This window comes from Centrocercus urophasianus, unplaced genomic scaffold (assembly GCF_019232065.1).
Source record: "Centrocercus urophasianus isolate 14NV4802_14NV808 unplaced genomic scaffold, USGS_Curo_1.0 seq_11, whole genome shotgun sequence".
NCBI lineage: Eukaryota > Metazoa > Chordata > Aves > Galliformes > Phasianidae > Centrocercus > Centrocercus urophasianus.
Window position 1 is genome coordinate 12,176,853 of NW_024884253.1, and position 18,014 is coordinate 12,194,866.

The window sequence follows — 18,014 nt, forward strand, 5'->3', positions numbered from 1 at the left end:
CACAACCTATTGGTACAATCCTAAATCTAACAACCCTCCCCTAAATCATGTCCTTGAGCACCACATCCAAACACATCCAGGGATGGTGACTCAACCACCTCTATGGGGTACCTATTCCAGTGCTTAACAACCCTTACTGTGAAGAAGTTTTTCCTGATATCCAACCTAAACTTACCCTAGCACAACTTGAGGCCATTTCCCCTCGTCCCGTCCCCAGTGAGAAGAGACCAACCCCACTCTTGCTGCAAACACCTTTCAGATATTGGAAGAGAGCAGTAAAGTCTCCCCTCAGCTTCCTTTTCCCCTGATTGAACAGCCCCAATTCCTTCAGTCACTCCTCAAAATTATATTAAAACATTTCTTAGCGAAATTTCTGAAGATCTCCTCGGTTCATTTATCTGAGAGCATATCAAAGATGTGGGAGTGCAGGGAGGTCTGATGTATTTTTTTTTCCTGTTATTTCTGTTTGTTTTTTTAATAATTTTCACTTTTTTTTTTAATGTTGTACAGGAATGTACATTAAAAATCTTCTTAAAGGGAAAAAAGTAAAAAAAAATTCTTATGAAAGAAACATGTTTTCATTTCCTGATTTTCTTGGGCTTGGAAATTCTAGGAGTAAGCATAAAACAAGTGTAAAAAGTGAGTGAAAAGTTTGAGAATTGTATTTATAGCTATTGCATTGTGCCGTGGATTTCCTATACTGCTTTTCAGAGATCAGAGCGGGGTAGTCAAATTTTATGGTAGCTTTGCATTTAATAGAAAACGAAATGTTTTGGAATTGGAAATAAAACAAGACTACACATCTCCTGGGACTCAGAAATACGTGGTAAGGTCAATTTTCCATATTGTACCTATGCACTAAAGTATGATGGGAACAGTAAAAGGTGTTATTTTGAATGGTAATAATCTTTTTAATTTTAAGGGCCCTCTTAAAGTGACAGTTCAAGAACTTGATGGATCGTTTAACCATACATTACAGATTGAAGAAAACAGTCTTAAACACGATATACCTTGCCATTCTAAAAGCAGAAGGTAAGGATTAAAAATTACTTGCTAGTATAGATAAGTAAAAATGTTGAGGGCATTGAGTTCTGTAAAGAACTTGTTTGTGTGGGAGAAGAAGTTGAAGGCTCTAATAGTTCATGAAACAGTTCAAAATGCTTTTGAATGGGATGCCTCACATGGGAGGATCTTCGCTCATGAAAAACATACATAGTTTTCAGTTGAGTCCCAAGTCTATTCCTTAAGCCTAATAAGCAAGGAAAATAGTCTACTGTCTACATGAATTCTCATTTTTTTTATACATTTTAGTAGCTACCTTGGACTGTTCTTTGTTTGTTTGATGTGTACTTCTTACTACTGTGGGAGCTGAGTTCAAAGCAACCAGAAAGTATTGACTATTTTCTGAAGAAAACTAATGCACAGCTCAACTGGTTTTTATGTGTATTGGGGAGAGCGATATTTTTTGGTGTGGTAAATTACACACAATACTACAGCATTTTTAAGTGTACCTTATCTAGTATAATAATTTTTTGAACAACCTTTTTTGTTGATTATTTTTCCTTTTTTTTTTTTTAAATAGAAATAAGAAGAAAAAGATTCCACTGATGAATGGAGAGGAGGTGGACATGGATCTTTCTGCTATGGAGTAAGTTTGTTTGCTGATGTTTTCAGTGTGAGACAGAGCCTTGTTCCTGTTGTGTGTTTTTTAAAGAATTAGATAATAAAGTTGTGCTTCATTATATGACTGGCAGATTTCAAGTCATAAGTCAGATCATTTGTTGGAACTGGATAAAGAATATTTAACTAGCGCTAAGATAGACAAGTTCCTGAATTCTTTGGCTAATTAAAAAAAAAAAAAAAAAAAATCATTTTCAATTACAAATGAGTGGTGAAATGTTTCATACTGAGAAGAATCTGCTGGGTGAGGTCAGTTGAAAACGTTTTGCTCCATGGAAGCAAAATCTTGCTCAATGTGAATATTTGTTTTACCCTTCTAGTTTTGGAGCAGTGTTCCTTTTAGAGGCACTGAAGGTGTTGATAGTTTGTTTAGTGGCTGATCAAAGTAGACTCTTCATGGAAACTAATGGTGTCTCATTGAAGAAGAGCAGTTTACTCTTTGAATTATTCCTTGTAAGATAAACCTCATGTAAAAGATGAATAATTTTATAGGGAATCATTTTGTTGCGCAAATTGCTGTTATAACTCCTATATTAACAGACATTTGAATAGATTTTTCAATTGTATTTAATAGCCTTTAGCATTAAGTATTGGTAACTTGATTTTGTGTTCAGGTTATCTAGTATATTATACTTAGATCCTAATTTCTTCTTAGAACTGCCTTTGAAAGGGCATATGACTTTATGCAAAGCACTTACACTTTATCTGCTAACGTTCTCAGAAAAGTGCTGCTCAGTTCTGACAGCTTTGGTGCCTGAGGACAAAGGTTGAAATGTATTGAGATTACATAGTAGTTTATCACAAATAAATGTCTGTTGGTTAAAAACAGTGAAGTGCAGCATACACTGACATGTTTGGGATTTGGAAAGTTGCCCTGGGAGTCTGTAGAATTGCCATCTTAGGAGCAGTAGACTGGATGAGGTGACTCTCAAAAGTTCCTTCTAACCTCAATTCTTTTACAGTTCTTGGGCATTTCAAATATACTTAATAATTTGAAAATAATTCAAAAATCAAAACATCTTTTGGCATTCTACAGCCTTGAAATGTTGTAGGCTATTAACGTTTTTCATGTCTGTCTTAGTGCTGATTCCCCTTTGCTCTGGATAAGAATAGACCCCGATATGTCGGTACTGAGGAAGGTAGAGTTTGAACAATCTGATTTCATGTGGCAGTATCAGCTTCGATATGAGAGAGATGTGGTTGCACAAGAAGAAGCCATTCTGGCATTGGAAAAGTTCCCTACACCAGCATCACGACTTGCACTGACTGATATACTAGAACAGGAGCAGTGCTTCTACCGAGTGAGAATGCTAGCCTGCTTCTGCCTTGCAAAGGTGAGGTTGTGTGGATGGGAATAGGAAAGAAATCTGCTAGACACTAAAGGATTTGAAAATGGGTCAAAATTCACCACAGTACTTAAGTTGGCTTGATTATGTAGCCTCTTAAAAATGTTTGCCAGGTATTTTTAACTTGACTGATTTGAAAGGAAAGCAGTATTATTTTAGTCTGTAGATGGAGACTGCAGAAGGCTTTCATAATTGTTGAAATTGAGATGTCAGACATGAAAACCACAAGAGATTTTTCCAGATTTCATTAAGTGGCAGAAATAAAAGACTTCTATTTAATATTTTTCAGAGCCAAAGTACATTTATTTTTTTTTTTGTTTTACTGGGTAGTTCCTTGGCCTCTCTGTTGAGAAATCTGAAGTTCTGAAATTCATCTGTCTGTCTTACGTGAATTCAGATTCCTGTTCTGTTTTGTGTTAAGTTGAACAGGGCGCAAGATAAATACAGTGTTGGTCTGCAGTTAAATATTCAACAGCCAGATAGTGGCCTTCCTTGAAGAAGGAAGATATTTTTTGTTTAGATACAAAATTAACATTAAGAATGTAAAGTAGAGATCCTTATAAAACGTATGGATGGAAACAGAAAAGAATAAATAAGAAATTTTAAAAAGGCACATTAGTGGTGAACTTACTGAATACTTCTACTGGCACAAAGGCACACTAACTGATAGTTTCTAGAGGTTGGATTATTGCTATGCAATGTTCTTTCTGGTGTATACTTGTATGGAAATACATATTTGGCCATATTTTGAAAGTCAGAATCCAACAGATGCTTAATCGTATATTTTAATATTATGAAACATTGATGTAATACTACCAGTTTTTGTGCTGGAATCAATGCTGCTGCTACCTGACTTAAAATATGTGTATTTCATACTGAAGTCATTTGGAATATTTGGAAGTGTAAATGCCTTCCGTGAATATTAAAAGAGCAGTTGTCAAAGTGTTGAAATTCAATGTTTTTTTCCTGTCTTTACATTGAAATCTTATGCATTTGTCTGCAGATAATCATAACCAGTTTTTCTTAGTTGTATTTCTGTGAAATTTGTATGAAATTGTAGTCCTAGAAGAAAAAAAGTAATTAAAACAGCTGGGGTAAAGGTGGTTGATTCTCAGAAAGAAATGATCACGATTAGTGAGAAGTATGGCTGTGATAGTAAATCAAGGTGAAGAGGCATGGAAGGATGGGTGGGACTGTAGATACACTTGTCCAAGGTACCTAGAAGGAAAATGTAATTTATTCTGTTAGTAGCTCCACCATGAGGCTACTAGTAAGAGTTGCTTCCTGTTGACTCAGATCAATTTTCAAGTATAGAAAAATTGAGAATTTCTAATCTTTGCCAGGAAAAGTCAAATCTTCCATGTTTCATCAGTGAGAAGGTTCTTTTTTCTTAATTTGCAGCTTTTGGCTGGATTGTGGTTACTGTTCTGAAACGTTCTAGGTGAACTTACATAGACACAGGAAAATGATAGGTGATAATGCAGTTATAAAACCAAACTTACTGCGCTTTCTAAATGTACTGCATGCTTCGTTGTGAAACAGCACTTCAATCAAGTATCCAGATAGTATAATTAAATCCTCATTGATGGAGTAAATACATGTTATGCAAGCACGCAAACATTCACACTGCTGAGTAGTTCATGGCAAGTGATCCTACAGAGAAATGTGTTATGATACTAATATCAAGCTGTAAGCAGGATGATTTATCCACCTGTAGGTTGTGGTCTGCTGCAGTGCTGGGATGTGCTGTGAGGTTTAAAAACAACCACTGACAAAACAAACTCCCAGCAATGAGGATTTCCAGAGCCATTCATGTTAGTTACTTTTTAGGTCAACATAAATAGCCAGATTTTGTGTGAAAGATGCAGACATAGAGTTGAAGTGGTGATTCTGCTACTGTTGATTTAATTTGAAAATACCATTCTTTTTTGTATATTTTGCAACATGAAACTTTAAGAATTGGAAAAAAAAAAAATCAAACGTAAACAAAATAAAATTTGTAAAACATACAAATAAAATTGTAATGAATTGGGAATGTCTTATAAATGCAGTAGTCTCTTGTAATTATTTTTTATTTGCAGTTTTGTTTGCAGTTTTAAGTTCATCATCGTGGTTTATCACTAGCCTTTGTGGTTAAGCTTCCTCTGTGGGAAGATTTGTTATGCACATTATTAGAAAAGCTACACGTGTATCTGTAGCTGGAGAACTTCTGTTTTTGCAAAAGGACTGCACTGTTTTATTTCCCTTTAGCTTTCCTTTAGAGGAAAGGACTTAAAAGGAAAATGGCTTTAATAGTAACGCCTCCATCTTACATAGGAGAGATGGTGATACTGATTGCTACCCATCTTCAAGGAACCATGTGCTTTTCTTACTGCATGTGTAATGCCATGTGGAATGAGATTACCTAAATTGGAAGTAAATGGTCAAAATCATTTTTTCTCTGTGTGAAAACATGTTTCCCTTAGTTTTTGGAGAATCTGAAGCAGTGTAAAGTCCTAAACTGTATGATGTGTTGGTCCCATTTGTTAATACACTCATCATGCTCAGGTACTCTTCTCTGCACGCTTTCATTTCACAAATACACAAACCCCAGGGTGTTGGGAAGGCATAATGACAGTTTGTCCCTGTAGATCTTCCTTACCTCAGAACAGATGATAGCAATAGATTTGTCTCAGTACATTGTTTGATTGCAAAGTAAAATTAAAGCTGAATGGCAGTTGCAGTGTTCAGAAGGCATCTGGAAGAGGTGCTACAAGATATGGTTTAGTAGCTTAGTGGGTAGTAATAGTGATAGGAGGACAGTTGTCTAGATCTTGTAGGTCCTTGTGATTCTATGATTCTGCATTAGCTAACTTTTATTTTGCTTTAGGGGTGGTCTTTTAGTGTTAGAGTGGCTAAGGCTGAGGTTACTGGCAGGGTATATTTGGGATGTTGGTATTGTAAAAACCTCTTCCATCACTGGCTTCTGTGGAGTCAGAAAATTTGGCTTAATAAACACAGAATATTCATCTAAATAGAAAAGATTAAATAATTAAAAACAGAAGTTTGTCATGGAAAGGTGTCTAGATGCAGACATCTTCCAAGTGAAACAACTACCTAAAAATGTACATTTAATGTAGAGAAGATGTATTGGGGATGGCAGGGTAAACTTAGCTAATGTAATATAATATATTGTTGAAAATATGTTTGTATTTGAAGGGCAGTACATTCCTGGCAATATTATTTCTTATTTGGGGAAATTTTTATTTCTTTACAGCCAATTTAAACTTACAGCAATGATGGTAATGTGATTTCCCTTTCCTCTAATTATATAGATTGCAAATTCCATGGTAAGTACATGGACAGGACCACCAGCCATGAAGTCGCTCTTTACCCGAATGTTTTGCTGTAAGACTTGTCCAAACATTGTGAAGACCAACAACTTCATGAACTTTCAAAGCTACTTTCTGCAAAAGGTAAAATTTGTTTTTCCATTGAACTCTTTAAATTAAATGTCAAAAAGAAAATGTTCCTATGGAGGACGACTTCTGGAACATGAATAGCACAGTCTCACTTTGCTTTCATTAAATGTTGAAAATAACTGGTTCTTTTCTATTTTATATCCTTTTCTTTCATCTTCATTAAGAAATAGTTAACAGAAGTTCTTATCATTTTTCTCTGAACAACAGCAGTTAAATTAGCAATTTCTTCAGAAGACTGTAGTACACATAATAATTAGTTGAAAATATTTGAGTTCTTAAAGAGAATGTACTGCACAGTAACAAAACTAATCATCAGGATGATCAGAGGGCTGAAACGCCTATCCTGTGAAGATAGGCTGAGGGCTTGTTCAGCCTGGAGGAGAGAAGGCTGAGAGGAGACCTCATTGCAGCCTTCCAGAATTTAAAAGGGGTTATAAACAGGAGGGGAATCAACTTTTTGCAAGGGTAGGCAGTGATAGAACAAGGGAAAATGTCTCTAAGCTCAAGTAGGGAGGGTTTAGGTGCTGGAACAGGCTGCACAGAAAGGTTGTGGATGCCCCGTCCCTGGAGGTGTTCAAGGCCAGGTTGGATGGGCCCTGGGCAGCCTGGTCTGGTATTGGATCTGGAGGTTGGTGGCCCTCAGTTGGAACTCAGTGATCCTTTGAGTCCCTTCCAGCCCAAGCCATTCTGTGATCTGCTCTTGTAGATGAATTTGTCAGCCATCTTCGGCATTGATTTCATTATGTAAATAAAATCTTACAAATTTTAACTTAAATTGGTGGCCTTTTTAGTTCAAGGCACTATTTAAATCTTCTTTCTGCCTGCTTTCCACTGACTGTCAGCATCATGCTGCTACAGATTCTTTTCATGTTATGCACTTTTTTTTCCTGAGACGTATAAGTGTACAGTGAATAACAACTAAAACAAATGACAGTGGTTTTTCTCTTAAGGCTAACTTTATAATTGCTTGATGATTGAATTCTTAATTCAGATGTATCATATTACTGATCAGAGAAAACTTAAATTTTATTTCTCTGTCCCAAACTGCTTCATCCTTCCCCCCACCCTTCTCTTTTTTGAACAGTCATTTGTCGTCTTCTGCTCTTTTTCTCATTGTTCATTTTCTCCCACTGTCTTAATGCTTTTGTCCCTTACATTTTTAATCTCATGTTATAAATTTATATTTCCACAATAAAGATTCCTGAAACTATTTGAGTGGATTCTAAAAGAAATATCTAGATCTAAAAGAAGTATCTAAAAGAAATACCTATTTGTCTGATAATTCTTTAGCACCACTGACTGTACTGGTGTATACCTCTTGATCGTACATATCAGGCACAGACACCAGGTTCACACACAAACACTCAACTTGGATGTCAGTCTCAGAATGAATTTCACCATTTTCTTTGCTTCATTATTTTCCATTCCTTACCTTTTAGATAGTGCCTTGAACTGAGTCGTTTCTTGGACGTGTAGCTTTTTCTTTCTGCTCTGTGACTGATTATTGAGCAATAATTGCATTACTTTTTGAACTGAAAGTTCTGTAGCATATGGTCTTTCAAAAAGAAATTTCTGTCAGAGATATGTTTCTGCAAATCTAATTGCTTGTTTTCAAGGTATAGCTCTTTTCAGAGTGTAACTGTCACTTCACTGTTGTAAGAATGATATTAGCATTAATTTTATTACACAGACTATGCCGGTCGCCATGGCTCTTCTGAGAGATGTTCACAACCTCTGTCCTAAGGAGGTTTTGATGTTTATTTTGGATTTAATCAAGTATAATGATAACAGGAAGAATAAGGTAAGGAATGTGTTTATTTTACTCTCTCACTTTTTTGTTGGAGAATCTTAAAGTTAATACACTGTATGATGTACTATGCCACTAATGTAAATGCGTAGCTAGGAGAGTTGATAAAAGGTGATATGCTCAACTAAACGGTATGTTAAAGAATACTCTGTAGCTGACATTTGAGGTGACATTTCTTGGTTGTTTCTCTTGGAGAAAACTCTGTGTTTGTTGACTTATCATGAATCTGAAAATGTGTACGAGGGTTAACATTTTCTGCATGAATGTAGCATTGGAAATTAAGCACTTTTGAGAAGAATGTCTAAAAGAGCAAGGAAATAATTTTTTGGTAATGATATGTACAGAACAGAATAACCTACGTCTAGTTAAGTAAAAGGTGGAGCTCATTTTAGTGTTGTTTCATCACTGAACGGAAGCCCCTGAGTTGAAAGTATCATCTTAAGTTCCTTAGCATATAGAATACATCTGAAGGATGATCCTTTAAGATCCTAAGATGGTAAGAAGTTCCACGTCTCTAGTTTAAGAAGTTCCACATCCCTAGTTAAGAATCATCTGCAAGGATGATTCCAAAGTAATCTTTGGAATTAAGTACCTGATGTTTAGTGGAACAAGACTGAAGCCTCTTAAAACTTAACTTTCTGGTGTGTAGAAGGCAGGAAAATTGAAGTGAGAGGATGATAGAAGGTGGAGAGGTAGAGTTCAGACAGGATGTGCTGAATTGTCCCAATATCTCTCTACCACCAAAGGAAATATCCCACTTCACTTTTCTTTATGTCCCTTCTAAGCATATGTTAGAAACCTGCTGTATCACTCTATGGCTTGCTTAGGTTAAAATAGATGATATGCAAACTCAGTACTTCATTCTGCTTTTATAATTTTTTATAATTTTATAATTTTTTATAATTTTATACTTTTTATTTCTTTTTATAATTTTATTTCTGTACTCCTGCTGTTTAGTAAATTGATGTGACCAATAAATGCAAGAGCTAGCACAAGGGAAGGGCTTGGAACTGTGAGCATGAGAAAAGGAGCAAAAGCAGAAGCAAGATTTTCCTTAATAAGCAGAGGCATCAGTTAGTTCACTTAGGAGCTCCTGAAGTGGCTACTTATATAAACCCTCTTATTTTCAGAGATGTCGGGTGACCATTAACCTTGATAACCTTTGTACTGAGTAGAAAGAGAGGCAAGTAGTTATGGGTGCTAGTGTTTAGAAAGAATTACTTTTATTTCTAAATCTTGAAAATTTTCATTACTTGACTTTTCAATTTTTGTAAAACAATGTATTACTATTAATATGGTTATATTCCAGAGTGAAGAATAATGTAATATAAGATAGTTTATCTGCTTGCTTGAACTCAAATCCATTTTTCAGGACAAATTTATTTAACTATTTTGCTTTCTCACAGTTTGTCACATGGTTTCTGTTTTAAGATCTTATTCTGTAACAGTGCTTCAACATTACTCAACTTTTTAAGAATATATTTTGTTATATCTTGTATCTAAATGCTGTTTTTTATCTAGTTTTCAGACAACTACTATCGTGCTGAGCTGATTGATGCCCTAGCCAACTCTGTGACTCCTGCAGTCAGCGTGAACAATGAAGTACGAACACTGGATAACCTGAATCCTGATGTTCGACTTATTCTTGAAGAAATTACCCGTTTCCTAAATATGGAGAAGCTTCTTCCTAGCTATAGACACACGATTACAGTCAGGTGTGGTTTAATAATCACTGAAACATAGAATGGCTTGGAAGGGCTGGAAGGGACCTCAAGATCACCTAGTTCCAACCGCCCCCCTGCAGTGGGTAGGGTTGTTAACCACTACATCAGACTGCCCAGGAACACATCAAACCTGTCCCAGGGGTGGGACATTAAGTTCTCTGGGCAGCTTGTGCCAGTGCCTCACTACCTTCTGAGTGAAGAATTTGTAACATCTAACCTAAACCTCCCCTTTTTCAGTTTAAATCCACTTCCCCTTGTTCTCACACCATCTTCCATAAAAAGTCAGTCCCCCTCCTGCTTGTAAGCTCCCTTCAAATACTGGAAGACTACAGTAAAGTCACCCTGGACCCTTCACTTCCCCAAGCTAAACAATCCCAGCTCCCTCAGCCTTTCATCATGGGAAAGGTGCTTCAGCTCTCTGAGTATCTTTGTGGCCCTCCTCTGGACCGACAGTTTCATTTCCTTCCTGTTCTGCAGGCCCCAGGCCTGGGCATGTTACTCCAGATGAGGCCTGACAAGGGCAGAATACAGGGGGACAATCACCTCCCTCTTCCTACTAGCCACCCCTCTTTTGATTGAGCCCAGGGTGGCATTGGCCTTCAAAGCTGCAAGAGCACACTGCTGGCTCATGTCCAGCTTTTCCTTCATCAGGACTCATTTTGTTGCACACATACAAGAGAGCAGTCACTACTTTTTTGGTTTTGTGTACTCTTCTGTAGTTTTAGCTTATGTACTTTAGTCTTAAATGGCAAACTCTTGGCTGTTTCCAAAAGTTGGTAGTGTAAGTTCATCTTGACTGCTCTGTTGTTCAAGATTAATCTCTGTTGATGTAGATTGTTAAGAGCAGACACAAATTGATCGTGCTTTTGCTTCTTTAATGAGAAATTTATGAAAGTTTTGCAAAAAGCATAATTATAGCAATATCTATAGAGCATACAACAGTAATCTGAGCTATTTTTTTTCTGTGCAGGTACAGTTGTATTTGAATCAATATGAGTTTAACAGAATTTTTCTTCAGTGTTTCTGCCTAACTCAGTTACTCAGTGCTGTATTAATAATGTAGAAATAATTGTTGATTAATCTTAGAGAAAGACTACTTGATTCTGAAGGAAGAAACTATATATATACTTTGTGGATGGCATTTTGGAAGCCTAATGTAAATTTTCTTTCTTCTGCTTCTAGCTGTTTAAAAGCTATTAGAGTGCTTCAAAAGAATGGTCATGTCCCAAGTGATCCTGCTCTCTTCAAGTCATACGCAGAATATGGGCACTTTGTAGATGTCCGAATAGCAGCATTGGAGGCTGTGGTTGATTACACAAAAGGTACTCTTTCATGTATTTTGACAATTTGTAACACTTGTAATATAGTAAAAGGTGTAACAGTTACCTCGTTAATACTAGGTTGAAGTATCCTCCAACAGAAGAGCTTATGTTGATGTGTTGATAAGAAAGGCTGGTATTACAAATGTTATGAAGATGTGAGCATTATTTCTCAGTGTTCCACAGATTGAATCAGACATCTGAAGTTTTGAAACACTGGGTAGACTGGTGAGTAGTGGTAAGGGGTGCTGAGAGGTGCTGCTGATTTAACATCATTTGTAGTGGTTTTGATTCAGCTGAGTTCAGCGATGTCAGAGTTCTTGGCTTTGCTTTATCTTACTATTCTCAACTTTTTTTTCACGTGTGCATTTTGTAACTGTACATTTTGGAAACTTAAATTATTTTAATGAGTGTTGGTTTATTCCACCTTGCCATTTGTTATACACAGCCAATGTGAGATGTTTCTGTTTCATTAGATGATAAACATAAGTTGACTGCTGGAGACCTTTGGGGAAAAAAACAAACAAACAAACTAAATAGCTTTCTTGAATGTTAAAGTTGAATTTCAATCCTGAGAGGTTTCCTAGAGGGAATTGGAAACTAATGATTTTCGTGTATAAAATTAAGTACTAGATTGTAATTCACCAGTCATTCTGGATCTCTAACACACTGTGCATGTGCCATTTGATACCGCTATGAGTGGCAGAACAAAGGAAAATGGCTTTGAGGAGGATTTAGGTTGGGTATTAGGGGGAAGTGGTTGTATTAGAATCACCAAAGTTAGAAAAGACCTCCAAGAATATCTAGTCCAATTATCCACCTACCACCAGTATTTCCCCGCTAAACCATGTCCCTTAGGACACATCTAAACATTTCTTGAACATCTCCAGGGACAGTGACTCAGCCACCTCCCTGGACAGCCCGTTATAGCACCTGACCACTCTTTGCAAGAGGAAATTATTCCTAACATTCAAACTGAACCTCATCTGGCCTAACTTGAGGCTGTTCCCTCTTGTCCTAATGCTAATTATGCGGGAGAAGAGGCTGACCACTGCCACACCACAGCTGCCTTTCAGGTAATTATAGAGGGCAATAATGTTGCCCCTGAGTGTCCTCCAGACTTTAACAATCCCAGTTCCCTCGGCCACTTCTCATAAGAATTGTGCTCCAGACTCTTTACCAGCTTCATTGCTCTTCTCTGGACGTGGTCTTTCTTGCAGTGAGGAGCCCAAAACTGAACACAGTACTCAAGGTGCTGCCTCACCAGAGCTGAGTACAGGAAGGTGATTGCCTTCCTGCTCCTGCTGGCTATGCTATTTCTTATACAAGCCAAGATGCCATTGGCCTTCTTGGCCATCTGGGAACACTGTGGCTTGTGTTCAGCTGAGTGTCTGTCAACACCACTAGGTCTGTTTTCTCAGCAAGTCTTCTCAGCTACTCTGCCCCCAAGAGTATTCAAGAGTAACAAACCCATTGCCTGGGTTTGTTGATGCCAAAGTGAAGGACCCGGCAGTTGGTCTTGTTGAATTTCGTTCCATTGGCCTCAGCCCAGCTATCCAGCCTGTCCAGATCCTTCTGTAGTGCCTTTCTACCCTCAGGCAGATCAGCACTTCATCCCAGCTTGGTGTCATCTGCAAAACTTAATGCCTTTATCCAAGTCATCAGTAAAGATATTAAATGGGACAGGCCTCAATACCAGCCCCTAGGGAACACCACTTGTGGCCACTCACCAACTGGATTTGACTCCATTCACCACCACTTTTTGGTCCTGGCCCTCCAGCCAGTCAGCCAGTTCTTTACCCAGCGAGGAACGTATGGGTATGCAGCATGGGCTGCCAGCTTCTCCAGGAGCACACTGTGGGAGACAGTGTCAAAGCTTTACTGCAGTCAAGGTAGACTACACCACCAGCTTTTCCCTCATCCACCAGGTGGGTCACTTATCAAAAAAAGAGATGAGGTCAATCAGGCAGGACCTGCTTTTCACGAACCCATGCTGACTGGGCCTTATCACCTGATTATCACCTGATCATCCTGTAAATGCCATGTGGTCTCACTCAAGATGGTCTGTTCCATAACCTTCCCTGACACCAAGGTCAGGCTCGCAGGCCTGTAGTTCCCTGAATCCTCCTTACAACACTTCTTGCAGATTCACGGTGGCAAGCTTCCAGCACTCAGGGACCTCTCTGGTTGACCAGGACCATTGATAAATGCTAAGTATTGTGAAGTAATATATTATGTCTTTAAAAGAGCTGATCGAAATGGGATGAAGTGTAAGTAAGGTACGGTAAGTTGCCCAAAATGCTTCACAGATACAGGACAGGAGAACCTGAATGGTAAAAAATCGTAGGAAGATTACTTGAAGAAGTTGAGCTAAATGGAAGTTTAGACTGAGCTTGCTATGAGGTTTGGAAATAATGGATTATAGAATTCCAGCACTGTTCTACCTTACCAACAACAACTTCTCTGATGAAGAGGTAGCAGAGATAAATAGATATCTGCCACAAAGTCAATGTGATTCCCAACACAGCCTACTATCTTAACTGACTGTCAGTGTTGTTTCTCTAATACTACTTCAAATAAAACCAAAATTAGCCCTTGCTCCTCCTGTTAGACTAGGTAGCTTTTGTTGCGAATCTGAAAGCTCAGTGTGCTAACAAAATCCAGCTACACATGTAGAAGTTAGAAGGGTTTGTCTAGCAAGGCCCAAAGTCTCTGGCTACGGAAGAAGAAAGGATGGGCCATCTTGTGCCAAGATGTCTGATTCTCATCATTCCTGGTTACCTGGTTTCCAGTTCATACTGGATGTGAAACAGCAGCTATCAAATGGCTGTTGCTTGTGCCAAAGCTGCCTTTTTAACAGTTTGTATAAAGGGAGCTGACCGATTTTTGTTATTTCCATAAAAAGAGAAGTCTGTATTTTCTGGGGCAGTGTGGAACTCCCATGTTTTTCTATCAACTCTCAGAGCAGAAATAGCACTGTTTTTTTTTTTTTTTTTTTTTTTTTTTTCTTCAAGTTACTTTAAAAGAAATAATTTCTCCATGGAACAGAAGAAGTTGTTTTCTTTGCTGTTAATACTAAGCTTTTTCTGAGACATGGTAACTCTAAAATGCTTGAGGCAGCATACAAGGACTTGGGCAGTTAGTCTAAACTTGAAGTGAGTGAATAGATTTTATTAACATTTTTAAAGGTAGCTTCTGATAGCTCAGTGACTATTAGCTGTTACATATATATACTTCCAAGAAGTTGCATATTCTAAGAGGTAACAACAGACTGTTCTCATAAATATCTGTGACTACCCAATTGCATGAATGAAAATTTCAAGTCTCATATGTCCTCTGCTGCAACTGAGAAACTGACATTAAGCTAATAAGATTTATTTTCCTGAAGATCAGGTTAAATTTATCACTGCTCCTCAAAATGTCATATTGCTATACAAATTTGAGCAGTGTTAGTAGCAGAGCTTTGAAAGTCTAGCAGGCCTGCTTTGTAAAGCAAATGCTAAAGAAGGCATACTGTATTTCAGGCACAAATAGGTTTAGGAAACCAGAAAAGACTTCTCTAACCACAAAAGTTATTGTGCTTCTTGATTCTATTATCCTCTACTATCAGCCTGAAGGACTCATCTCCAAGTGGCTCCATTCTCTTATCAACCATTTAAAAATACTTTTTTTTTTTTTTGCAGTTAAAATTATTTCAGCTTTCTTACGATTATGATTTAATGTGTTCACACGTGTTCTGTTTTTCTTGCTGCATGGTTATACAATATTATTTTTCTTCCATGCAAAACAACTTCTGTATGCAATGTTCTATCTGCCTCTATTCCAAGCAGGGTAGCTGCCAGGAAAAGCACTGTGCGTGGAGTTGAGCGCAGGCAGTCTCTAATCCCTTCAAAGCACGTCCTGTGCATAGCTTTTAAAGGTTTCCCAGATTTTTAAGGCAAATCTGCCACTGTGGTCCTAGTCTGTTCAGATGCATCATTCCCAATCAACCCAAACTGCATAACTGCGATCTGAATGGTGCAGAACATGAGCCAGTAAATCCCATGTAGAGGCAGAGAATAACTGCCTGGTCCTATCCCTTGTCAGTGTAAGCAGTTCTGTTGTGGCTAGATTGCAGGAAGAGCAGAGCTAACTTTCAAGCTGCCTGCTAAAGACTCTTCAGCAAAGATTTAAACAGTTTAAATAAGATGACTTTGTGTCAGGCAGCATTTTCTAAGGCATATGCTGATAAGACTCAATATATTTTAATTTCAGAGTATGCTGATTTTTAAAAAACACTAAGGAGGGTTTCACAGTGTGCTTAGAGTTTTAAGTAAGCCCTGTTGTCTTCCTCTTTCTACCTGGTTTATAGATAATGGTCACTGATTGTTTTGTATAAGAATTGTCTATTCTCTGTTCTGTGTGGAAATTGTAGTATAGATTGTTGAAAGGATATTTGGATGTGTTGGTACTGTGTGCTTCCTAAAGTAAAGAAGGTTATTTTCTCTGTGATCAGCACTCATAACAAAGTCATGTTCGAAGAATCAGAGTTGGTAGTTACTGAACAACTTGGGCATGAAGGAGTTATGTGCATATTTTTATTTTACTGTGAAGTTAAACCATGTAAACCACCTTTTTCTTGGAATTTGCGTTATAATTAATGAAATTTTGGCTGCAGTGATTCAGACCTTTCACTAGCTAATTACAGGAAGCCATGACCATCTTGTACAAACTTTGTTTTTTTCTGTTTATTTATAGCTGTTTTATTTTATTATTTGCAGTTGATAGGAGCTACGAAGAACTACAATGGCTGCTCACAATGGTTCAGAATGATCCTGTGCCCTACATAAGGTTAGTGAGTCGGTGTTTTTACTAATGCTGGAACCTACTGCATAAATTCTTGGTCAGGACTTGTTAGAATAGATCCAGTGCTTAGCTGCTTGATGCTTTACAAAAAACAATTTATCTCCTTGTTGTTTTACGTAATGGCGGTGCATTTTGATGTTTCAGCAGTTGACATCTCAGAAGATAATGTACATGGTTCTTATTCTCCCTTATATTATTTTTATCTCTCATGTTCTGTTCCTCTTGTGAATATCTGAAGTTAGAAATCATTTCCTAATCATAAATGACATAGACAAGTCTGATATTGCATATGGCAAGAAGATACTGTGATATTTATACAGTGGTTGAAGCGTAATGCATACGATGCTTTGCCAGCCATGAGTGCAAAGCAATTGTTAGACTGTAGATGGGGTGAAAGGATAACATATGAAAATAAAGTGTAACTTCTAGTATTTCCTGTTTCAGCTTCATTTTCAGCATTTTGTGATTGTATATTATAGCACATTCATTATGAAACTTGTAACATCTCAGTTCATAATGATTCTTCTTCCACAGCACACACTTTCTGTGGTTACCACTACTTCAATGAATTTCAGAGATTGAAAGTATTACTTTTTCTCTCCGTTTAGCTACTCTCTTAAAAAAACGTTGTAGTTGTAAGATTGTCATCTGTTTTCTTCTATCATTCTTGTTAATAAAAGTAGGTATGGTTCCAGTCACTAGTGGAGGCATAGCTTCAGTCCAGGAAAGAATTTTCATTTTGAGTCTCATTAAAGAGGATGTGGAATGTAAGCCTCTTCTGAAAGGAAGAAGAAAAAAGTCAGAACTGATAGAGTTTTCTTGTCCTAAATATATAACACAGCATGGGGAAGCTTCTTATACAGAGAATGTAGTTAAAATTGGAACTCACAATTATTATCATTGATAAAATGTTTCTGAGGCTAGGTTTAAAGTGGAAAACTCTATCTGCTTTCAGTTCAAGTGTATGAGTATTGTAAATAAACACAGTAAGCATGGAATTTTTATACACCTACGCAACTTAAGAGTGACAATTTTCCTTTCCAGAAGTGTTTGCCAGTCAATGGTTTTGTTCCAGTCATTTGCATCACAGTCATAAAAATTTAATATATTTAAAAATCCTTTGATGCCAGTATGAAAGCAGTTTATTGGTCAGCCTAACTCCAGGTTGTGAGCATGCAAAAAAGACTGTAGTTAAACTGAATGGTATAATACAGCCTGCAGTTTTGTACCTAACTATTGAGAAATGATGTCTGGTAATAATGTGTTGCTGCAGCTTGCTTTTTGTTTTGAAATTATTGACCAATAAATTTATCTGAGCATACTGTGTGTGTTTGAGAAGTCTGGTTTGTAAGAACATTGCAAACGGAACAGACTTTGTATTCTTAATTGTTGATTTGGATTTAATGAAAATCATTTTTATTTTAGGCATAAGATCCTGGATATGCTGACCAAGAATCCACCTTTTACCAAGAACACGGAGTCACCTTTGTGTAATGAAGCTTTGGTAGATCAGCTTTGGAAACTGATGAATTCAGGTTGGTTTGCACTTCTTCAGTGTTGTAAGATTGGTAGAACTGGAAAATTCAATATCTGCAGTTCTCATTCACATACCTCCTAAACTTCCTTAGTGATGCAGGTACCAGTGGACATGTTTTTCATTATTTTCTTTAATCCTCTAGTGTGCTTTGATACACTTTGGCATAAAATTATTCTTTGACTCAGATGTTCACATAAAATGTTTTCCCAAGTGAAGCTGTATGTTTTTCCTTTTTCTTTACAGTTAGGTGTAGATCAGGCAGTCTCTTTTCCCTGTTTTACCAAATTCTCAGAGA

General features: G+C 37.3%; 1 protein-coding gene across 7 annotated transcripts in view; it reads left to right on the forward strand.

Moving 5' to 3' along the window:
• TAF2 (TATA-box binding protein associated factor 2) overlaps nt 1–18,014 on the forward strand; it is a 75,403-nt gene that overhangs the window by 21,929 nt on the left and 35,460 nt on the right. For all 7 annotated transcript variants that reach the window (XR_006167168.1, XM_042809039.1, XM_042809042.1 and 4 more), the window contains exons 13-22: nt 712–826; nt 923–1,032; nt 1,583–1,648; nt 2,762–3,014; nt 6,341–6,481; nt 8,178–8,288; nt 9,816–10,009; nt 11,201–11,340; nt 16,098–16,167; nt 17,608–17,717. Coding sequence is in view for 6 of the 7 variants with exons in the window: in XM_042809039.1 (XP_042664973.1) it covers nt 712–826; nt 923–1,032; nt 1,583–1,648; nt 2,762–3,014; nt 6,341–6,481; nt 8,178–8,288; nt 9,816–10,009; nt 11,201–11,340; nt 16,098–16,167; nt 17,608–17,717 (1,310 nt within the window). In the remaining variant the exon portion in view is untranslated. The remainder of the gene's footprint in view (nt 1–711; nt 827–922; nt 1,033–1,582; nt 1,649–2,761; nt 3,015–6,340; nt 6,482–8,177; nt 8,289–9,815; nt 10,010–11,200; nt 11,341–16,097; nt 16,168–17,607; nt 17,718–18,014) is intronic.